Source organism: Arachis stenosperma, chromosome 8, assembly GCF_014773155.1.
Source record: "Arachis stenosperma cultivar V10309 chromosome 8, arast.V10309.gnm1.PFL2, whole genome shotgun sequence".
NCBI classification, from domain to species: Eukaryota; Viridiplantae; Streptophyta; class Magnoliopsida; order Fabales; family Fabaceae; genus Arachis; species Arachis stenosperma.
Window position 1 is genome coordinate 52006763 of NC_080384.1, and position 23650 is coordinate 52030412.

General features: G+C 33.9%; 3 protein-coding genes across 8 annotated transcripts; all 3 read right to left on the minus strand.

Annotated features, from left to right (window-relative positions):
• Window positions 1-741: 741 nt before the first annotated feature.
• Window positions 742-4386, minus strand: LOC130946603 (uncharacterized). Of its 2 annotated transcripts, none has more exons than XM_057875399.1 (5): window positions 4261-4386; window positions 3315-3594; window positions 2537-2656; window positions 1557-2449; window positions 742-1129 (listed from the first exon to the last, which is right to left on the minus strand). In XM_057875399.1, the coding sequence occupies exons 2-5, from the start codon at window positions 3585-3587 to the stop codon at window positions 937-939; spliced, it is 1479 nt and encodes a 492-aa protein (XP_057731382.1). In that variant the 5' UTR covers window positions 3588-3594; window positions 4261-4386; the 3' UTR covers window positions 742-936. The 2 variants fall into 2 exon arrangements, with proteins under 2 accessions (XP_057731382.1, XP_057731383.1); XM_057875400.1 differs by lacking the exon at window positions 4261-4386 and adding an exon at window positions 3725-4198.
• Window positions 4387-5479: 1093 nt separating this feature from the next.
• LOC130946602 (uncharacterized) lies at window positions 5480-10748 on the minus strand. The gene is made up of 7 exons (XM_057875398.1): window positions 10514-10748; window positions 9003-9399; window positions 8682-8838; window positions 8125-8169; window positions 7198-7363; window positions 6723-7090; window positions 5480-6223 (listed from the first exon to the last, which is right to left on the minus strand). The coding sequence occupies exons 1-7, from the start codon at window positions 10658-10660 to the stop codon at window positions 5905-5907; spliced, it is 1599 nt and encodes a 532-aa protein (XP_057731381.1). The 5' UTR covers window positions 10661-10748; the 3' UTR covers window positions 5480-5904.
• A 2276-nt stretch (window positions 10749-13024) lies between these two features.
• Window positions 13025-20956, minus strand: LOC130944213 (protein MEI2-like 1). 5 transcript variants are annotated; one of them, XR_009071991.1, is made up of 16 exons: window positions 20402-20956; window positions 19552-19682; window positions 19327-19378; window positions 18137-18466; window positions 17515-17927; window positions 17254-17412; window positions 17043-17159; window positions 16808-16953; window positions 16467-16546; window positions 15978-16385; window positions 14861-15500; window positions 14524-14608; window positions 14369-14437; window positions 13998-14177; window positions 13674-13885; window positions 13025-13574 (listed from the first exon to the last, which is right to left on the minus strand). XR_009071991.1 is itself a non-coding variant. In XM_057872424.1 (15 exons), exons 2-15 carry the CDS (start codon window positions 19627-19629, stop codon window positions 13727-13729), a joined length of 2910 nt encoding a protein of 969 aa, XP_057728407.1. In that variant the 5' UTR covers window positions 19630-19682; window positions 20402-20956; the 3' UTR covers window positions 13025-13726. The 5 variants fall into 5 exon arrangements, 3 of the variants coding, with proteins under 3 accessions (XP_057728407.1, XP_057728406.1, XP_057728408.1); XR_009071990.1 differs by having other exon boundaries at window positions 13025-13588; XM_057872424.1 differs by having other exon boundaries at window positions 13025-13885; window positions 14861-15494.
• Window positions 20957-23650: the final 2694 nt, after the last annotated feature.

Consider the following 23650-nt stretch of genomic DNA (forward strand, 5'->3'; position numbering starts at 1 on the left):
ATGGATCAGTTATATTGTTTGTGGGATGATTGTATTGTTTATATTAAATTTTTAATTTATATGCTCATTAGATTATATAATATGGCATATCTTTTAAAACCCGCGGATAGAGGCGAATATCCGCGAATTAACCGCAAATATAATTAGGATTGAGTTGTTCTCAACCCATGGATAAGTTAAGGTTGAGTTTTAATAATAAATTCAATCTGTAAATAGGATTAAAGTTAGATTCAAACCTACTATACTCTACTCATAGTCACCCTACCATCAAGGATGACAAAGTAAATTCACTTTGACACCAAAATACATGACAGACAAACTTTCATTTATGTTCCCAAATTAGGCAAGTAGAGGCGTCATTCCCTATAAAGCCATTAAATTATAATTGGACACTAAATGGAGTATTTTAGACACCAATGCTAAAGTTAGTGAAACACACGCTCCATGAGACTATCTAATAGAAAACTAACAAAGTAACCCAGTGCATTAAATATTTTTCGAATTCTAGTACCAAAGTAGCATGTTATGTTACCAAGTTTTCTAACAACATATCGTACATAGAAATTATGTCTAGATACATTGGTTTGGTTTAAGGGTTTTTCATTGTACCAATTACCAAATTTAAAATAGACAATTAATCAAATACCAAAACATGCATTAGAAGAGGTACTTGGCCTTGTAGATCTAAGTCAAATTATCTAAATAGTATATTTGATTTGGTTGGGGGAAAAAAGGATGAAATTTTTCTCAAGTAAGCCTTCTATTAACTTTATACATCAAACTCATCTATGAAAATTTCTCCCCAAACCAAACATGCTATAAGGTTTGAAAGTAAAAGCCAGATTGTATAGTAGGTACATATGGCCCCATATGTTATGTATATACATATAGCAAGAAATGGAACACATCAAAATGGCAGATCAAGATAGATCACACTCACATTTGGACATTTGATTGAGCATTAGGAATATATGAATATGTTGAATACATGTTATGGCTAACACCATTCTCTTGTGTTTGTGTAGAAGCAATATTGTTGTGTGTCTGCATGGATGGCTGATAAGCATAGTACTGATTTCCCATGCCAATTTGTTGATCACCTGATACTGGCACTTGCATTGGCCAAGACCTGAGAGAAAACAGCACATTTCAAAGTCAACAAAAATTAATTTCGACATACATACCCTTTGTGCATGTGTGCACGTGTATCTGTGAAGCTCATAGCAGAGTATACTTATTCAACAAACAATTATAGTTCTTCTTTTAGTTGAATTCAGGCTTTAACAATGATATGAAGCAATTCTTTCTCCCCTGAACATAATTGCTTCAGTCACTGAACCATCTCCTTGTTGAAGTTAAGAAAATAAATAAAAATCCCTAACAACAATGGTTGCTGAAACAAATAAAACAATCTCATCATCCATGCTCCATAGTTTAACGGAAAAAGAAAAAAGGAAAAAAAAAAGAGAGAAGGGGAGGGGGGGGGGGGGGGGGGGGGGGATTTTCTTGATTCAAGGACAAGAATAAAGCTTATCCAAAAAGGGTTTGAAAAGTACCCTTGATATGGGGCAGAGGCAACTGCTTGAGAAATGTAAGGATAATAATATGATGATGAAGGATTCGACTGCATCATGACATTTGCATGGTCTGTGTTCACCGCAGAAGAACTGAAATCAGACTGATATGTCTGTTGAGGATAACCGCTGTTCATATTCACCGCGGTCAAATATGGATCAGCAGTTTGGGGGGTTGGGACATTCTGTTGTGCATAGCGAGGGTCCCACATCACTTGAGTAGCATGACCATTGCCTGCATTCGCCGCTTGGGAATGAAAATCAGGAGGCGGCTGTGGGTTACTGTAATGCAGATATTGAGGACCTTGGGCCGAATAAGCCTGACTACTACCCATAGTCATGGCAGACGAATGAAATTCAGGGTGTGGATGCTGGATATTATGATATACATGTTGAGGATCTTGCCAAGACTGAGCATAACCATTGCTGCTATTCACCTGGGATGAATTTAATTCAGCTTTCGCAGGCTGAATATTCGGATGTGTATATTGATGATCTGGAAGTGGTGAAATAGAGCCACTACCAATGCCAGTGGCATATGTACCCTCCAAAGGGAGCGAACTCGTTGGAGGCAAAATCTGATTCACTAAAGCTTGGCACGGCACAGACTCTGCTGCAACTGAGTTTGGCACTATACTAATGACAGGATAGGAATAACTTGTAGGCTGCTTGACTTCATTTACATGTTCATGGTTCAACTGCCTTGGTACTTGATTATGTTTATGTGAAATCTTAGACATTATTGTCTCCTCAAGAGAGGACCTCGATATAACAGCATTATTTGCTGGAGGATGAGAAGATGTCTCCAAAACAGGATGCATCGGTGGAGTTGAAAATCCGGGTAATGGCCGAAACAATGATAATAGACTTCTTACCTGAGACAATAATAAAAAATTCTATTCCAACTAACAAAAAAAAAGTGTAATGAAAATGAATTTGCTAGATATCATAACGAAACTTACTTGTGTAATATTGAGTTCAGGATTAAATTTTCTGGAATCATTCTGGTAATTATCTTTGATGGCATGTTTAAAGACATTCTCAGGCAAGGGTATACAGTCCGTGTCAATTTTGAAACTCACCTGAATAAAATTAAAACATGAGTTGCGAATTTATTATAGTTGTGAATCAAAACAGGATGCATTTATAGTTTGTGGTGCTTTCAATGTCATTATTCGGTTTCAAGTATAGGAGTCATTAGAGGAATCAACATATATAAATCCTTATCACTTCTTAATTCTGAAGTTAAAAGAAAATAAGAATAATAAATGATAACAAGAGGGATTATTTCCAAATGCAGAATAAAAGCAACCTGCCAGAACCAAATCAAATCACTCCATATGATCAAACCAAGAACATGGTTCCTCACTTGAATTCTTGCCACTAACTCGAATATAGACCTTGAATAAATGTGCTAAAATGGATGCCACAAACAGATAGGTGATGCTACAAACACCATTCCAATGAACCACAAAACAAGCCAGAGGATGCTATTAGTGGTTAAAGATTTTGTGAGTTGAGATTTCGAAGGCAAAAAGGAAGGAACAAAAGGATTTACAGAGTAACATAGACTTACTCTTCGAATCATTTCCTTCCTTTCGATCCAAAATCTTAACTCATGTAGACTCCCTTAGAAGTCTTTCTATACAGATTTCAATTCTCTAAAGTGAGAAAGTATGGGATTAACGATTAACCACTCTTGGATCATTTAGTGTTAATATCAATGATCTGGAAGGTCACCTGAGCAGGGAATTTCTGACCGAAAGCTAATGGTTGTATCCTCAACCTCCCACTTGAGGTGGCTGTATATGTTCCATAGAGAAGCTTCAGATTAGTGTCAAACAGAAAGAGGTAAGCACCAGGTTTTATCTTCTCTACAACTTCCTTTCTCCCCACAGGAAGCCCAAAAACTCGAAACCGGTAACACTCCGGCTTTGTCGTTTGATTGCACATGAAGATAAAGCCAGCAAGGTTATTTTCCTGAGTATTCATGCCCTCTGTTTTTTCTTCCATTGTGTCACTGCATAGATCAGTAGCAGATTCAGAGTTTCAGAAAATGAGAATCAAAATCACTATGCAATGTCAGTAATGAATCTGCTGCAAAGTCTAAAATTACAGTAAAAAAATGCAAATATGAAGAAATTGAATACCCTGCAGTCTTTGTTCAATAATTGTTTTTGTTTCTCCAATCTTACCAATGCCACAACTTCAATAATTGTTCAATAATTTCACCATCCTTTCCAAATTACAACTATATGAAGCAAGATTAAAAGAAAATAATCCATTAAAAGTTCACCCAATGTGAGGTTTCTTTCTTCAGTCAAAATCTCATTTGATGTGTATAGTACCAAAAAGCGGGGTAATAATATGGTATTGAACCCTAATATCCATATTTCAGAAACAGTTATTCCATCAAACTGCAAATGAAATAAATAATCATGGAGGTACAGGAACTAATCACATAGCTAAGAAGTAACAGAACTTAAAAGGGCAGAATCAAGTACGCAATTGCATTGAATAACAGATAACAGCTCGCAGAATTTTTTTTTAATTTGTTAAATATGGGAAATTGTAATATTGTTTGGGGTTTTTTACGTAATAGAAGAAAACAATAATATTAATAAGAATGATAACAAGAGAAGTGAAGGAAGAAAAGAAAGAGGGAAGGGGGTTGATTGTTACATACATGGAGTGTGTGTAACGGACAAAGAGTAGTTGCTTGCTTTGCTTGTCTTCAGTTTCAAGAATCACTCCCTCCTGAGTAGGAGGAGCCTTTCGTTCTCAACAAGTCAAGATGTAGTGAAGTGACGTGGTTCTTATTTATTTTATTTTTTTTTAATTGTTCCGCGCACGCTTCGCACTCACACACACGTTTAAAGATTCTATTCACTGCTTGGTCATTGCTATGGGCCAATGGCACCTTATATTGCCACTGTCCAGCTACTCCTGCACACGTCCTTCTTATGCTGCGTTTGGTAGTGTCTTTGAGATACTTAATATTGACATTAAGATATATAAATTTTGTAACGTGTTTGTTAATAATGTACAGAATACATAGGTATAAATTAAATATCAATTTTATTTTTTTATTATATTTTATTATTGTCACAATCAGTCAGAGATAAAAATTAATAATTTCAAAAATAATTAAAAAATAAAAAAATCAAATTTTGTGCCTTATACATCGTGTTTTTGTATTTCAATGTTAAAGAATAACACTAAATACATATATTTTATGTGTATTTATATATTACTGTATTTATCTAAATTTGTGTCTCACCTATAGACATAAACCACCGTGTTTAATATCCATGTCTCAACAAACGAACAAAGGCTTAATTAACAAACAAACTAACCATCAACGGACATTCACATACCTAACAAACTAACCATCAACGGACATTCACAATTTCACATACCACACCACGTCATTTCAAATTTTTTTTGAGAGTATTCGGGGACACATTATAGAGTGAATTACGTTCCTAACAAAAAAATTCAGTATTCTCTGAAAATTTTTAAATTTGAATTAAATAAAAAAACTAAAATTTATTTATTTAATAAAGAATACAACATTTGTTTTTAAATGAGCTTACATTATATATATATGAAGTAATTTTAGATAATCGTAAAGAAATTGATATTCTATTAATATTAAAATATAAATGATTTTTTTAATATTTTTAACATTTTTTATTATCTAAAATATTTAAGATAAATTTTTGTTTTAATAAATAATAATATATTTTATTTCTAAAACGAATATTTTTTATATTTAACAAGACATTTAGACACAGAAGACGTACGACAAGTATGAAAAATGCTCACGTATTCAACTATCCATTCCGTTAAACAATAGCCTTACCCATTTCGATTTTTCACCATAATAGTTAATTAATTATGGGGGAAAAGTTTAAGAACATATTCTCTTTCAGACATATACATTCACTTCTCAAGTATTAAATGAGGTTTTCTTTTTTAAGTTGAAGTTTCTATTTTTTTGGTCAAAAGATTTTGAGGTTTCTAACCATATTAAGTAATTTTGACAGTGTATCCAACCAACAGGTGTCAAATCCAACATCCGAGCATCCCTTTCCAACCAAAACTTTCCTAGTATTTGTCAAAGCTATGTTCCAAAACAAGTTCCTACCCCTCTTCACTCTTTGCAACCCTTAAACTTCCCAAGGTTGCACAAGTTAATGTTCTTCCCTCAGAAATTACAAGTAAAACGAGAATTCAGCATCCATCACCAACAAAAAGTGGCAACAGAAACACACTACTTTCATGGGGGCAGGGCGTATGTATAGTCTTATAGAGATGTTCTTTGTAGCTATGAAATTTTGTGCAATCCAATATTGAGATCCGAAGATATGGAAATGAGAACAGGCATTGACTGAAGCCATGTTGCTTTGAAGACGCGCTTCTGATGCGCTCTTATCGACTGTGAAGGCTTGTGAGCGTTGTACCTGATGTCGAATATGTGGATAACAGGATCTACTGAACCAGATGATATGTATAGTCCATCAGGAGACCAAGCTTGATTTATCAGAGCCGATTGAGAATCGCTACTTTCTTGCTTCCATCCGAAAGCATGAAGTTCTGTCTGCCTCAGTCGAATATCATATAACCTAAGCTGCTTCTCATGAGTCCTAAAAGAAAGAAAATGTACTTAATATACCAAGTGAACTTGCAAGTAACAAGAGAGTACTCTGAATTCAATGTAGAAAATAATAACCACCAAAACTACAAGCCACATTTTAGAAATAGGGATTTCATAGCTTCAACCTATTTGTTTATAAAGCAGAGAAAGAAAATTTCTGGAAAATGTTGCACCAAAAGGATGTAATGTAGGCAGCCTAACCTACTAATTATATCAGTTAACCAAATATATGAAGTGAAAAGAATTGATCTTTTGCCAAAATGATAAACGCACCTTTGGCCAGGACTTCTCATTAACAAACAAGATGGGAAAACCATTTCATCTGGTTTTTAAGGTTTTGAACCTAATACTATACTACTAATTCCAAATGAACATGCTTTGATATATATTTCCCATGAACCAAGCATCCAATATGTAACTTGAGACATTTTACGAAGGCAAACATAACACAGCAAAAACTTGAGAAAACCAAAGTGGATATGACTTACCCTGTTTGAACCATGAATAAATTGAAGTCACATGGATTGGGTAGGACACTCATGCATTTAGTATCGACTTGATGCCTGTAATCTGCTCTACCAGCACGAACATCAAACCCGAATATTCTCTTGTCGGCACCAGCAGACAACACAATCTGTTTATGATGTAGACCAGCAACACCCATGACAGCAGAAGAATGAAGATTCCTGTGCAATGCTTTTGGCTTCCATTTCTCGCCATCTTGTTCGCTCCAAAGCACAACAGCATGGTCACTTCCGCCAGTTAGGAAACATGTATCTTCCCAGGGAGGAAAAACAATGCCATTGATAATACCCTTAACATGCGGCTTGTCCTCTAAGTATCTTACTCGATCTCCCTGTGATTTCATACAAATTTTGCATATATCTGCAATCAACAATACAAGAACCCCAGTAGAAAACTTTTTAACTTTTACGCCAGGATATTTGGTCTCACGAGCCTTACCCCTCGACCTTTATTCAGATTCATAACTGATACTTGAGAGTCTCCCCCATCGGCGCTGTATACTGCAAATAGCCTGTTTCCATCTGGGTGCCAGGCTAAATCTTCCGGCCATCTCCGCTGCTTTGAGGATGAACAATCAGTAGAGCTAAGTCGGGAGGCTGATGATCTACAAAAGTTAAGACGTAGAAAGAGAACATGTTATAGATAACAAGATCAACTTTTGAAATAGTTTTAAGTTATAATATTCTATAATCAACCACTCCTTTTCATATTCACATTTCACCAAAACAACAACAGCAATAAAAGTACTGCAGGAAAGGAAGATTGTGATTAACCAAGAAACTGTAGTCTGTGCATGGTATCTCTTGAAGTATCAAACACAAAACAAGATGAAAGTAGAACTGTATAAAATTAATGAAATTTAATAAAACAAAAGAACAAAGCAAGATTCAAAAGCAGTAGAACTAGCACACAATCCATATCACCTATTTACTTTCCAATATTAATTCGAATGTAATAACATTGCTACTCAAAACCTTGGAATACCCTAGCTGGGTATTATTAAGGAAGCAAAAAAAATATTAAATTAAATTTAAAAATAAAATAAAAAAATGTATTACCTTCCAGCATTCACTGATAAAAAACATTTGAGAAAGATTGTCCATTTAATAGTGAATGTCTTATTATAGCAAATGATCAGAGAGTCAAGAGCCAAACGTTAGACATGTCATGATATTAAAAGTGAGATTCACAAAGTCCAATTGCTTGCAAATCCATAAAGGAGATCTGTACATTTAAGTTCATATCTCACATATCAGACATTTTGATGCCATCATTGGAGCAGTATGTAAGACATAATAGGAAAACTATAAAATTTTCAAAAAGTATTAAGGAATTTAACAACAAAGATAAAGATGAAGGGTATACCCCCTAGCCTGAATTTGCCACAAGTTGAGCCCTCCATCCAAAGCACTGCAAGCATTCCACAAAAGTAGCAAGAATAAGCCTCAGAAGATAGATAAATCTTTTATAATAATAATAATGATGATGATGATAATAAACCTAGCCACTATATATTTTTTATCACTTTAGTTCTAGCAACTTGAATCTTAGAAAATGGTTCCAACAAAAGACGCGGAAAGAAAATGTACTCAAGAATAAAGGTAATACTCCAGAAGCCTCATCATGCATCCTATGTTCCTATCATATGCAAGTTTAAAGAAACTTAAAATCACGACCTTAGATGGCAATCAAATGTCTCGCACGTGTAGACTTTTTACATTCTTCAATATGGCCGAATCACTAAAACTCAAAGCCTAATAGTCATATTGCAATCGAATTTCCTTTGGTATCAACTGATAAGATTTTACAATAGAGTTGTCGTGGCCAAAAGCTGAGAGAAGTTTATTTTTTTGGAGGAAAAAAAGAAGGTAGTTCTAACTTTCTAAAAGGAAAGATTTATAGAAAAGAAACGTGTATATTACCTGGTCACGAAAAGATTATCATTTACAGGACAATAAGCAAGACTCCGCAATTTCCTCTTATGTTGACTTGAGATATGGTTGCTTGTATGACAATATACCAACTTTGCTGAAGAACTTTTGCGTATTAAAGGAATCAATTCCTTGTGTTCTTTTTGCTCTGGAAAGCAAAATGAAATCTTGTGAAATTAAAGTTACACTTGAAATGGAGAGGACAGCAATATCTAACATGAAATTCAAAGAGAAGCACATAACCATTGATATCATCCATGGACTAGCCAAATCCACATAAAATGAAGGCCGCGCTAGAGATGAATGTCTTACCAAACTTCCTTTTGGTCCCTCTGTCCTTGTCTTCAGTACTCTTCTTCTCAGAAGAAGGTCTTTGGGATATTTCAGATTTTACTCTAGAACCAGAACTGTGAACTGATGGACTTGCTTCAGAACCAGAAGTTACGGCAGCTTTTGTAGAAGATCTTGGCGGTGTAGGTTGCGAAGTTTTTGGTTGCACGGCAGGAATAAGAAGTTCTGGTTTGGATTGATGGTGTTTTTTGGAAGAATCTTCATTTCTATCTGTTGGACTGCTTGATCTACGTTCTACCTTCACAGTTTTAATTCCATTGTCTAAGGAACTTCTAGATGACACAGCATTATTAGTTTGACCTCGAAGACGAGCCAATTTTGTCTCGGAATCTTGCAGCCTTTTTTCTGCTTCCTCAAGCTGCACCAAAACATACATTCAGCAAATAATTCTGAGAAGAGATTCAAAAAAAAAGAAATTGTGCAGACTACAGATGATAATGTTTCACGATATCAAAATTAGAAGACAAAAAAGTTATCACTTGAAATATTGACAACGTGGATAGCATTGCTCCAAACCTAAGAACAATTTATTCATAAATAAATTTTTCGAAATTCATAGAAAGATTCCATCACAGAATACAGTTTAAACAAGAGCCAAACCAAACTACAGCCATCAAAACATGACACAAAACACATTTGCAGTGTATTCATACTGAAGTCAGAACCAACCAGAGTGAACCAACTTGAATGCATGCATATGCAACTGTTACCGAAACAAAAGCGCATTCCAAAGAATAAAAGAGAAAACCAAATGTTGAATACTATCAACAGAAAATTCAAAATAAGTTGTCACAGGATTACAATGACCACATATCAACCTATTAACTAGAAACGAAACTACATGCTTCAGCAGTTAAAGTGAGTTTTGTAGGAGAGTAAAAATACAAGTGGAGAATCAAAATAATCTTAGGAATTTCATAATTGCTGTATTAGGGTTACAAAAACTTCTCTTTTTTCCTTCCTTTCATTAAGAAGCTTATGGAACCCAAAAAAATATAAAGAATTTACAATTTTTCCATAAAGAAAGAAATGCATTATGGTTTCCAACAAAAAGCAGAACCAGCCATATAGCAGAGTGAAATGAACTTGATGCAAGTAAAGACTAAAGTATATCAAAAGTATCTATGTTTCTACCTTCAGGAACCAAAAAAAGGGCACACAACAAACCACGATTTTCTCGACTTTTATACCAACAAAACAAAGAAAATAAAGCAACGAATCAAATAGGTTCTTTATAACTGTGAAAACATGAATTCAAAGTTATTCTAACTTTACATCAATTCTGCTACAAAAGAAACAAACACTCATATATAATGAACAAGCTCTTTTTTTTCCCTCCTAGCTCAAATACTGTTAATCATTCGAAACAGTTCAATATCATAAATAAATAAATAAATAAATAAATAAACAAATCGAAATGTGGAAGCATAATAACGAAAAAATGAGAGGTTAAAAAGAAAAAAAATAAAAACCTGCGATTTGTAATAGGAGAGGCGGTGACGGAGGTTTTTGACTTCGCGAGTACGGTGTTCGATGAGAGCTACCAATGCCTCCTCTTGCTCCTCCTTGGTAGTGGTTCCGCCGGCGCCGTTAACGCCGTTATCTTCGCCGTTATCCATTTTCGGAGATTACTACGATGCTATTTCTCTGAGAAGAGAAGAAGAGAAGGTAACAGTACTAACATTTCTAAGGGCAAGAAAAATGTTACCTAATTATTAATATTAATCAATAATCAATACTTATTTGTGTATTATTATATTATCACATTAATTAATTAATTATTAATAAATAAAAATATAAATAATTGAAGTCGGCGCTGTTTTTTCCAAAAAAAAAAACTTAGTATTATATATATAGAGAGAGAGAAGAAAATATATTCAAATTAAATCCATTAACTATGTATTGATGAAGATGAAGATGAAGATGATGATAACTTTTCTTTTTTTTTCTATCAATGAAAAAAAAATTCACATATGTCAAATATGTTTTTATATGTCATCATTTAATTATATATTATTGGCTAATTCAACTTTTTTATTATGTAATAGTTTTTTTTTAAAAAAAAATAGTAGATTATATTTTATTAATTATTAAAAAATAAAATATAAAGATGTCTAAAAGTAAGACATTGAAATAAAAGGTGGGAATTTTCCAAAAATACTACATTTAAAATATTCATCCAATGGTGCGTGGTCGAAAAACGAATAGTTATTTTAAAAACATATAAAAATAATATTTAATTAATTAAAAACATTTATAATTCTAGTATAGTTTCATTTGTATCATCTTTATAATGCATTTTCATCTAAATTCTCAATTTTGATCAGCAAAAGAAAACCTAATATCTTATATGCTTATAGTCCATTTGGAGTTGAAATATTTTCACCAATCATGTTTAAAATTATGTTAAAATGTAATTTTAATTATATAAAATGAGTTATAAAAAAAAGTATTTTGCAAAAGAAGAAAAACCATAATTTGATCTCATCACCAAATCAAACACGCAAAGCAGATTTTATTCCAAACATATTACAACACTTCCATCTTTTCTGTCAGCAAAATTAGGGAGTAGATCGATTGGATCAAATCTATTAGATAATTTACTATACATAAATCAAAATAAATAATTTCAATACAAAAATAATTATAAAACATAGTTGTGCTATTTTATTTATCACATACTATATTTGGCAAAATGGAATTAAAGTTTGTCAAGGAAACAAATATAGAGCATTCCAAAATAAGACCATAATAAAGTGAATCACAGAAAAAGATTGTAAAACCATGTAACTTTTCACATTCAGCATATATGGATGCAAAATAAAGGAAGAAAACTTTTGCACCGAAATAGTAAGTTACTTACAAATATAAACTTGCTACCTTTTCATGGGATTGGTAGATATTCATTAATAAATAATTAATTAATGAGTAAACCCTAAAATCTAATTTGAAGTAATAGCGTTAAGAGTTAGAATATAATAAAATAAGAGGTTATGGTCAAAATAGTTTCCAAAATTCAACGGGTAGTTTGTCTTTCCTTTTGTTCTTTCTTTTGTTTTTATGTCACCAAAAAAACATTAAATTTTATAAATATCCAAATAAATTTCTCAATTTCACCGGCGTGAGTCTTCATTGATTAGGGATTTACATGTAAGTTGAACCTAGATCAATTTAGGGAATAAAAAGTTGAGTGGCTAAATTCTGAAGTACGGATATTACGTTAAACTGTTGTAGTCACATAGATTCATATGACACGTAAGTAGTGTCCAACTATGTCTTAATAAAAGATTTTTCTTTAAACACACTTATATATATCTAAATACTAAGTTAATATATCCAACATTATTTTTAATATGTATTCTTAAAATAAATTTAAAAATAATATATTATTATTTATTAAATAAAATTATTTAAATATTTTATATAATTAAAATAAAATATTAAAAATAGCAAAAATAAATTAATTTATATTTTAATATTAATAAAAGATAAAAATATTATAACTTATCTAGAAAATACTCTATATATACATATTTCTATATCTTATAAAATTTTAAAATTTCTTATGTAGCCAAGATAAATTGCCATACATCTTACTAACAGTGGACCACATAAGGATCCATAAGTCCATTACCCATACAGAAAATGTTGTGTCATTATCATCTTAGAATATAAACAAATCCTAATATAATTGATCACATGGCAAAAGAAATGAGTGGCTTAGAGCTCAGTTGTACTCAAACAATGATTAAATGACAGAGTTGTATGAAAATAAAATCTTGTTTTATTCATCCTAGCAATCATTCCACTTGAAAATAAAAAATAAAAAAAAATTGTTACCAAAATAAAAAGTTTAATTACTATATGCTAAATAGTGTAAAAGAATTAATGACATTTTTGTATTTGAAAAAATATTTCAATATGACAACACTTACTCAAATCTCAAATGTAGGAAACCTTTTATACACTAAAGTGCCTCAAAGTAAAAATCAAATTTGAATAAATATAATATGGTATGGTTATGAAAACCTACATGAGTATAGCATCATATTAGGTAGTGTTTCTACCCATTTCATGCCAGGAATTCAGAAATACCAATCAACATAAGCAAAAATCTGAACAAAACTAGTACCATAGAAGTAAATGTTCAAATTAAAGCCTTTCCTTCAACAATAACATTCTATATAGACATTAAAAAAAGTTAAAAAAGACAAAGTCCCTTTAGGACACCAATGCCCAGGGATACAACAACATAAACCAAAAATACAAATATAAACAAGATAATCTTGAGAACAAAACATCCTTGAAGAGTTTGAGACTCACAATGATGTATGTGAACCAATCTCAAAGGGAACTTCAAATTGTCATGTCCATTCAAAGCTAGCCAAAATTTAAAGCTTTTCGGTTAAGCCATACTCTCTAAAGTTGTCCAGTGTAGCATGACGACGCCATGCAAGGAAAACATAAAGATAACACTAAATATCAGCAACTTCATTCTGGTTATGTACCTCGGTCCTCGGCCTCCAAAAACTCCTGCAAAGGCTCCTCTATAAGCCAAAATTGTGAGCCCACCTGTCCTAACGGCTCCAACTCATGTCGACTGATCAAAAAAGAGAATGTCAATATACATACTTGGGTTGGCATGAAATACAGCATAGTACTGTTAGTGCCTGAGGCTACTATGGTCAGGTTTTCGATGAACTCAAGGATGACTCTACTCCATTAGCAGATTCATCTCCGCCGGCTGCAGCTGAAGAACTCCCTTGGTTGCGATTCTCATCGTTAGCACTCGTACGAGATTTTCCTGGCCTTGTTCGAATATTGTTTCCCAAGGGGAAAGGCTCCTGTACACAGTTCATTAAGTATCAGCTAATGAAAATTCGAACCAACATTCGACTGGTATATCACTATATCAGTTCCTTGGTAAATTATAGACTAAAGGACAAGCTAATTTACCGGATCACCAGCATTTGGGCCATCCGTGTGGAAGAGAATGGGGCGACAACGTTTATCTTCATTCATTAGACTTGAATTCTGGAAATGAGCAATCAGAGCAGCTTTTCCTTGAATTCGGGCATATGCAAGTACAGCTACTTTCTCACTGTTAAACTTCTCCCATTTTTTCCCATTAAAAGCCTGCAAAACAGTTTCAATATTAGCTTCATCAGTTTATGCACAAGCAAACATATTAACTAAATCATATTGCATACAAGACATTATTTCATACTCCATGAAGTAAATTCTTTGTGCTCCATGGAGTAAATAAGAATTTCTCATTGCGTACGTAAATAACTTGAATTACTATAACATAAGAACAATCAAAGAACCTGATGGAACTGAATAATTTGACCAGGGTCAATCATGTTGATGAATGCATAGCCAACATTACATTTGTTCTGCAACCATGAATAGAATTGAGTTAGACACAGTTATGATTGTTTAAGATAAGGAAAGAACAAACAAACTCCAAATATATGCTTGCCTTAAAGTCAATTGGCAAATACAGAAAATCATAAGTTCCCCGACATTGCTCATCGATGGCAGCAAGAAGCATCTTTGAAGTATACCTGCCAAAATAATAAAACATCTAAAAAGATCAACAAAAATTTGCATGATTTACTCCATGTAAAATCTGTTGGGAAAAACTGATTGATTAAATACAAAAAGGGAATGTAAAAACGTGTGATTCCATCTGTAACGGAAAATGAGTCAAAATGCAAAAGCTAAGAATTAACAATCAAATGCTATAGTCAATACCATTAACTGTAAAATGTGTACTTAAATAAAATGTCAAGAAGCTAGGAAGACAAATGGCATACTTGTTTGGAATATTTTTTATCATAAGTGTGGTTCGGTTATCTTCCCCGCGCAATATGCGGCCTAGATCAAGCTCATATTGCTTTTTATCAGCACTGTTAGTATTTGCTTCACTTCTACGATGATAGAGGCTTCTCATCCGTTCATTGGCCGAATCAAACTTCAGCATTGAATTCATGGGAAGTCTCCCTGGGAAAAAATGTGACAACTTAGGAGATCCCTGCCCAGCACTGGATGACAATTCTGTACTGTTCCCACCCACATGAGAAAACATGTTGCGAGAAGACAAGTCCGGAGGATGCATCTGCCAAGAACCATGAAAACCTGTACTTCCTAAAGATCCCATTCGAAAACTAGAAGCTTCAGGAGACTCTCCCAAGTAAGAAGGCTGTCTTTCCCAGGGTGAGGCAGTAACGACTGGTGCTGATCCGACATGATGGTCTATCTGTGATGATCTCAGCACATGAGGTGGTGTTCTAGGAAAGCCGGGCATCTGCGGAACACCAGGAGCACCAGCACCATTAATAAAGGATGGTGGTGTTTTATGCCAAAGCATGGCATTTGATGGAGGTTGCTGATGCAAGTTGGAGTTGTTCCACATATGATAAAGTCCCTGAGGCGGGCGGCTCCCGTTTCCTGAAACTATTGAATCCACATCAGAAATCTCTTCATGCTACAACCACTCAGCATATACCACTTGCATGCTGATAGAAAAGCCAAATTCAAGACAACTATTCGATCCGGAATGCTTAGTCTCAGATAGACAAAGACAAGTCTAAATTTCAACAAACATTAAATAATTTGACTTTTGAAGGACAGCCTTGGAGCAACGGTTGAGTTGTCTCCGTGTGATCTCAAGGTCACGCGTTCAAGCCATGGAAACAGCCATTGTGTACATTACACCCTTTGGGTGCAGCCCTTCCCCGGAACCTGCGTTAATGTGGGATGCTTGTGCACCGGACTGCCTTTTTTTTAATTAGATAATTTGACTTTTGTGTATAAGTTAAAATTTCAGTTATTTAAAAATATTATGAAAATATTGACAACAGTATGCATCATCATAAAAATTGCAAGGATGCAGTTTGAGGAAAACAGTAGTAGAATGAACAATGCACTTACCTACTGCATTAAATTCGGCTAGGTTGCCAGGTGAGCCAATCCCCTGAATATGCCTGCTGTCTGACAATTCTGTCGATCCAGTTCCAATACTGGCAGCAACATTGCTGATGGGGTTTGAAAAGTTGTAGGGACTACCACTAGCTAAACCATCATGAAACTCAGGTAAAGAATGAGGATGGAACCTTGTAATAGATCCCAGTTTCATTGCATCAACAACATTTGCAGACTCGTAAACTCCGGATACTTTTCCACCAGAAGCCCCTCTTGCCATCTTTGGTATGCTAGAACCCACAGGATATAAAGCATTATCAACAAAACCATTCAGAGGTATCCTTTTTGCAGATTGAAACCCCTGATTATATCCACTCTCCAAGCTGCCACCAGATATGGCTGCTCCAGAAGATGTTGCTGTAAATTACATATGTAGTGAGACCAAGAACATCTCAACTTCATAAGGGTGAAAATAAGCCGAAGCAGACAAAATCATACCGTTCTGTCTTAATAAGTTATCACTAAGATTATGAACAAAATCTGGTTCTTCTTGTCCCTTTTGAGACTGCTGCATTAGACTACAAAAGCAAGGTTTCCAGAATTGTTAAAAAGGAAAGAGGTAATATTTTCCCATCATGGTGATTAAAGACTTAATCACTAAAGAAGACGAAAAATACTATCAAATGGAGCAAAGTTAAATATGCAGATCCAAAATAAAGATTCTGTCTAGAGATCATTAATTACAAATGGACACATAAAAAGCAGAAGAAAAAGTTTTAAAATATTCTATAACAAGAAGAAAATAAATTAAAACTAAAAGTAGAAGGGAGAGCCAATACATAGCATTTCTAGGATGGCCAGGTTCAAGCTTGATCTGCTTCCCAGGAATGCAGATCCTGTTCGAAGCACCAAGAGAAGCTTCTGCAGCTCGCACATCATAGAACTCGATGAATTTCACATGATTCACTTCAGGAGATTCATATATCTGCAATTACACAATAATTATCAATGCCAAAATCATCCTTGTTAAGACACATGAAGCAAAAAGGGTGAAAGCCCACAATAAAAACTTACTTCTTTAATTTCTCCATATAATGCGAAAATATGCTTAAGTTCCTCATTTGAAACAGATGAATCAAGACCAGATATCATCACACCACCATGACCAATATCCTTTTCTGGAGCATTGCCCTAACATGCCATCAAATAAAGATAAAACCATAAGCAAAGCAAAAGAACTTGGAATACAAAGTAACTGACAAGGGAAGAATATAGCAGTAACTACCTTTGGAATTGAATAATGTATATCAAGCTTTCGAGATCTCAACGACTTATGTTGGAGTGCTTTCATTGCATTTTGTGCTGCCCTTATATCATAATAAGAAATCATGACAAAACCCCGAGGCTTGCAAGCGGTATACATGGTTCGGATATCTCCATATTGCTGCCAGAAAAAAATAGTCCATTAAAATCTTATGATTAGTGGTATGATACTTAAAGAAATTCTGAGACAGCATCTACCAGCGTAAGAAAATAAATGTTTCACCTCGAAGAGAGTCTTCAGCTCAGAGTCATCTACATTGCTATTAATGTTTCTAACAAAAAGTGTCCTAGAAGATTGGTCACCAAGAGGAATTTTTCCTTTGGAACCTCCGAAATAACCAAGATCTCCTTCTAAGCCGCTGGCTCTTTTTCCTGAAACTAGATGTTCATCTCCTTCTAACTCCATGCCTCCCCCACTGCTAAACAAATCAAAATCTTCGAAATCATCATTTGCTTTGGCATGAACATTGGATCCTAACTCATCAGCAACACCAGAAAACAGGTCATCCTCATCAGGAAGAAGATTCCCAATAGTGTCAGCCTCAATTTCTTGAAGAGATTTATATGGTTCTTCCTCAGGAAGGGAACCAACGGAAACAGACTGATCCCGGAAAACATCATTCCCCATTAATCTCACTGCACCAAGAAACACATATAAAGAGGCCCATGAGGATATCAACTCAACTCATATAAAACCAAAATGAATAGAAAACTTTTCTTAGTTTGCATCTCAAGTTCTAGTAAGATAAAAGGGCATCAGTACTAATTCAGTAATTCCTTTACCATGCTGCATTAACCATTATACAAGCATGCAAATATCTTAGCATGGATAAAAAGATTCTTACACTTTTGAGTAAACATATCAGACAATGAACTTGAGAATAGACTGCTTTCACGAGAGGCAGCATTGGCAACAATCTTGTTCCCAATGAAACCATACGAGCTAGATGTCGGCTGCATACGCACATCAGTCCATGATCTTGGATGATAGTTAAGTAACTCCTTGGAATCCTTCAGCACATCTGCAATGCCTTCTTTACCACCGAAACGTGTGCTTCCTGTGCCTTCGGAAGATAACCCAGTCTGCGACATCGGCAAGCCTGTTTTTGCATTCATTCCACGGGGTGATGAAGCATTCAAAATGCTGCCAGGTGATGCTGTGATCTCACTCTTTCCTGAAAATTTCATCAACTTTAGTTTATATTGAAACAACCTATATTTATTTGTTTGGAAGATGAGCTGGTTGTTTACACAACACATAAATCAACACTCAACAAACAAATGCATGTAGAGATGGATATTACATTATTTGCCTTAAAAATTAGCATAAAAAATAACAGTGAAATCTTAAGAGTAAACATACCAAAAACGCATACATGAGCTTCAATATAACAAATTGAAACATATATATAAAGATATCATAATTAATAATCATAGTTTTGCAACAATTAAAGCGTTTAAAGGATGGCATCATAAATTATACATGCATTACGAAGCATTAATAAAGGTTGCAGCAATTAGGTTTTCGGAACAAACTGAAACAATAGTATCAATTGTAAGCTAGAGTCAAATACTCAATAAACATACTTGCAACATTGGAAAGTTATCATTGTCTTATCCAGTAATTCATAGCAAACGAAAGACAGATATAGGTTAGACAAGCATACTAACATTCAACAACAAGTGAAAGATATACTAGTTTTAGAGTATAGAGCAATTACTTGTGTTAAGGATATTTCACAACTACATTTATAATCATGTATTCCAAATGCAACAAAACAATTATAAGAATTTGAAACAGAAAGTGAGAGAAATGTTACTTTTTAAGTCCCAAAAGGGAGTTTCAATCAAAACCCCAATGGCATCATCTAAAGCATAAGATTCTAAACCCAAATACAAAACTGTTCATGCAACCTCTACGTACAAAAAATTAGTTAGTAGATACTCAGGGCAACAACGATAGAATTTAACTACACGAAACAGAACAATAACTTGTGTAGGACTATTAACAAATGATGAGTTGATAGGACCTAACCTTGCGGGTATCGCTCGTGAATAGATTTTTGCTTCCGTAATCCAGGATTCTTCTGCTCATACAAAATTCCACACACTTTTAGAAAAACCAACAATAGTTCAAAAGGGCAATATCATCAAGATCAGACATAATTTTATCAACCTTTTGGAAACTAGTGCCAAAGTTCTTAAATTTATATGATAAAATTTAAGAACACCAAAGTGAGAGAGTGAGGATAATCCTCACCTCTGGAGGAAAGGAGATGTCGTCGTAAAAGTGAGACAAGGTCGAAACGCCCCTCTGGTTCATTACTTCAAAAGGCATCCTTCAGCTGAGAATCCAGAAAATCCACAATCTCACTTACTAGCCCCTATCATCTGCTAGAAAATTTAAGGTCATTTGCTATACACAAAGGAAATGACATATAACAATGAATATACAAAACCAATCCACATAGAAAAATCTAACCCCATTTCAAACCCACTAAAAAAATACCAGCCATCATAACTCTAAGAACAAAACCAACCCCAAAACTGAAGAATCAAAGAAAGGTAACAAAAAGGGGACTACTTTAAACTCTTAGAGGTGCTACATGAATTACAGCTTAAAAAGGGAAAATCAAAGATATCAAACCAGAAACAGTAGCATCTACCACTGAACAGTACCAGATGGAACAACAGCAAAGGATGAATAATATATTAGAAGAAAAAAACTATCAGAAACATCGTTGCTCACCTACCAACAACCTAACACAGCCTAGAAATTCGGCTGCAAAAAAGATAAAATTTATGAAAAATGGACAAAATCATCCACCAGAATTGAAAAAAAAAAAAAGCGCTAGAAGGAGTGAAAAAAATTTACATGAAAAATAAAATAAAAAAGACCCGAAACAAACGCAGATCAAGACCGAAGGGTAAGAAATTCAATTTTTTTCAACATCAGTCTAATCTAACAGATCAAAAAGAAGAACACAAAGGAGGTTCTAATCTGAGCAAGAAATCATATCCACTGGCACCAAAGACAAAGATAATTCAAAAAAATTCAAAATCTATTCGGACTTAAACAAACAGATACCAGTTTCAACGAAAATTCTCACCTTTGATAAAAAATTTCAACACAAACACCAAACCCCAAGAAAACAACTTTTTTTTTATCTCTTCCTTCAAGCTCAGGAAAATGGAATTGAATCTTTTGAGAGGGTCCTAGAAGCTTATATAGAGCAAGAGATCTCTGTAGAAACCCTCTTCGCTTTTGTTGTTTACTGCATTGCCTCGGTGTACACCCCTTCACCGCCCGAAAAAGCGGGGTCAAGATGAAGGAAGTAACGTAAACATTAACACCAAAAATTGTTCGTTTCTGCCGAACGAATTCTGAAATATTTTCTTTCCTATGTAATAATAACAACACCAAGCGAAAACAAGGAAAATGGAAAAAAGTGATGTAATCCAAAATTCGAAGCTCGAATCGGAAAAAATGGAGATTCCGGCAACCGCGGAGCGGAATTCCGGCGAGATTTTGCACTCGCCGGTTGCCCTCTCTGGTTTTTTGGGGAAAAAATAATAAAAATTTGTTCTCAAACAACGCAACAATACAGAGTTTGAGTCTTTCTGACAGAGAAAGAGAGAGAAGAAAAGGGTGTTAGTTGGCTTTAAAAATATTGAATTAAAATTAAATTAAACAAAGACAAAAATCTTTGAAACTATATATTAGGAAGAGAAAAACTAGCAACAGGATATATAGGATGGTGTTTTAGATTTTCTGTAATAGTAATTATAATTATCGTTATTTTAATTTTATTGAATTGATGTTATAAAAAACTTATCTTGCAGAAATAATTATGTAAAAGAAAGAATAAGTATAATTAGATTATTATATAAAAGAATTTATATATTAATGTATTAAAATTAATTTTTTAATTATTAGTCAATTATTATAATTGTTAAGAATTTAATATGATTTATGATGCTATAAAAAATTTATATAAACAAACAATCAACTTTATCTAGATATTTTTTGGTCTATGATTAAATTATTTGTGTCGAATATAATAACTAATTTTGTATCAGTTTGTAAGCACTTTTTTTACTAAATATAGAATTAAGACTCGAATTTACGATTTTTAGATAAATATAAAAAGACTATGTTATTTGAGTTGTAATTCGTTAGCAATTTGTAAATACTTTAACCAACAGGTCATTATATTTTTTGATATACATTTAAATTATTTATGTTAGAATACAATAATTAATTTTGTATATAACAAGATGAGAATCAATCTTATATTTTATCAATTTTACTAGGTAATTTAGAAGGATTCTGCTAACTCCTACTAATTTTTATTGGATGGAATTTCAGAGCTTATTTAATAAAAAATATGTTCAATTATTTATGGTAAACCTAATTCATCTTCAATTACCACTAGTAAACATAATTAACCCCCAATTTCATCCTCTAACTCCGATGACTACCCTTTTCCAACCACCCTCCTCCATCTTTGGACGCGTTTCTATCGCCGGCGTCAACAATAGTCAATGACGCCCGTGATTTCATCGGCGAGCAACCACTGATCTTCAGAAGTGTATCTGAGTGTCGCCATCGCTGTACAAGACACCTCCTGTACAAGACACATGTATAAGAAGACACTTCCTGTATAAGACACATTCGCAAAAGATACCTTTGTTTAAAAGACACATTCACAAAAGACACCTCCATTAGAAGACACATGTATAAAAAGACACTTCCTAAAATCATATGTATAAAATGACACATCCATTAGAAGAACATTCATAACCCACATCAATGGATGATGCATTAGTTCCTTCTTCTCCAAACTTACGTTCCATCGACGAAGTCGTCTGAAAATGCGGGATTTTTGTTCGCGACTTCGGGACGACGTTGAGAGATACACGTTCGATGGCAATCAGGTAATGGAATACATGAGTTTTTGCGATAACAAGTTTCACCGTCACGAAACGGCGACGCAGCAGTTATTGCGGCTGGAACGGCAGTGCACCGCAGCGGCCCCGAATCGGCACCTAGTGAGGAAGATGATCGCAACCCACACAATAAAAGCTTCTGTCGGAGCAAAACAGCCGCGCACCAAAGAACCGATGACATGGTGGTTGTGCAGCTGTGACGGAAGCACGCTGCAGCGGCAGCGAAGCGGTGCTGTTGGTGAGAAAGGAGATGTTGCGATGATAAGAGGAAAACAGACGCTGATCACAGTGACATTGTGGGCGGTTACTCAACACAATCCTTATTATTCAAATTTCTCATTAATGTCATTATTTGAAATTTAAATTTATTAAAATAATTTAAAAGTAATAATTATTAATTGAGTTGTCAAAAATTGACAGATTAACTCTTGATACCCAATAGTGTTTCATATTTTATTAGCAGTTTTGCTATATATTTAAGTATTTTTATAATCAATTCTAATTAAGTTAGTTCAAAGTTAGCAAAAATCGTTTCATTAATGAGAACGTGTCGACATACTCTAATTTCCAGGAATGATATCGCGCATTTTTTCTTTCGCGTTCTTTCTTTTTTTTTGTGTTCCTCCTCCTTTTTGTTCTTTGCATATTTTTTGCTCTACACGTAGTTGATGTATTTTTTCTCTTTCTCTTTTTAGTAATTTTGCAATATCATGTATTTATTCCTTTTCTTTATTTGATTTTTTTTCTTCTTATGATGATGATGAGAGGAAAGAGGGAGAGAAGGATAATGATACTACATAGAGACACCAAACTCAAGTCTACGATAAGAATCACACTGAAACTAAATTAAAATAATACTGAAATTTTAAAATAGTGACATCAGAAAAAATTGAACTCAAAACAAGCACAAAAACATAAATCACACTGAATCTAACTCATGATAACTCCGAAATTTGAAAATGATGACACTAGAAAACTCATCAACATGGTTTAAATTTCATAAGAAATCCTACAACTAAATAGAGACTCTAAATCCAAACCTATGATAAGAATCACACTAAATTTAAATCAAAATAACATCAAAATTTTAAAATGGTGACACCAGAAAAAACTAAACTCAAACCAAGCATAGAAACATGAATTACAATGAATTTAACTCATAATAACACCGAGACCTAAAAACGATGACACCAAAAAACTCATCAACATAACTTAAATTACATAAGAAATACTACAATTATATAGAGATTTCAAATCCAAATTTATGACAAGAATTTACAATGATGATGATGATGATGATGATGGGGAGGAAGAAAAAAAAAGAGAAAAAAATTAAATGAAAAGAAAGAAATAAGAAGAGGAGAAGATGACCATGGTGGTAGTGGTGATGGTAGTAACAACAACGACAA

Bases quoted from the DNA above. Each gene is read 5' to 3' on its own strand.
- LOC130946602 (XM_057875398.1), bottom strand. From the start codon at position 10,660: ATGGATAACGGCGAAGATAACGGCGTTAACGGCGCCGGCGGAACCACT. The intron at 8,170-8,681 runs GTAATATACACG...GAATGCTTGCAG, and splicing joins GATAATCTTTTCGTGACCAG to TGCTTTGGATGGAGGGCTCA. The intron at 7,091-7,197 runs GTAAGGCTCGTG...ATGAAATCACAG, and splicing joins ATCTGAATAAAGGTCGAGGG to GGAGATCGAGTAAGATACTT.
- LOC130946603 (XM_057875399.1), bottom strand. From the start codon at position 3,587: ATGGAAGAAAAAACAGAGGGCATGAATACTCAGGAAAATAACCTTGCT. The intron at 2,450-2,536 runs GTAAGTTTCGTT...TTATTGTCTCAG, and splicing joins CTGAACTCAATATTACACAA to GTAAGAAGTCTATTATCATT. The intron at 1,130-1,556 runs GTACTTTTCAAA...GTTTTCTCTCAG, and splicing joins GCCTCTGCCCCATATCAAGG to GTCTTGGCCAATGCAAGTGC.
- LOC130944213 (XM_057872423.1), bottom strand. From the start codon at position 19,629: ATGCCTTTTGAAGTAATGAACCAGAGGGGCGTTTCGACCTTGTCTCAC. The intron at 19,379-19,551 runs GTGAGGATTATC...TTGTATGAGCAG, and splicing joins ACATCTCCTTTCCTCCAGAG to AAGAATCCTGGATTACGGAA. The intron at 17,413-17,514 runs GTGAAACATTTA...TTTTTCTGGCAG, and splicing joins AGCTGAAGACTCTCTTCGAG to CAATATGGAGATATCCGAAC.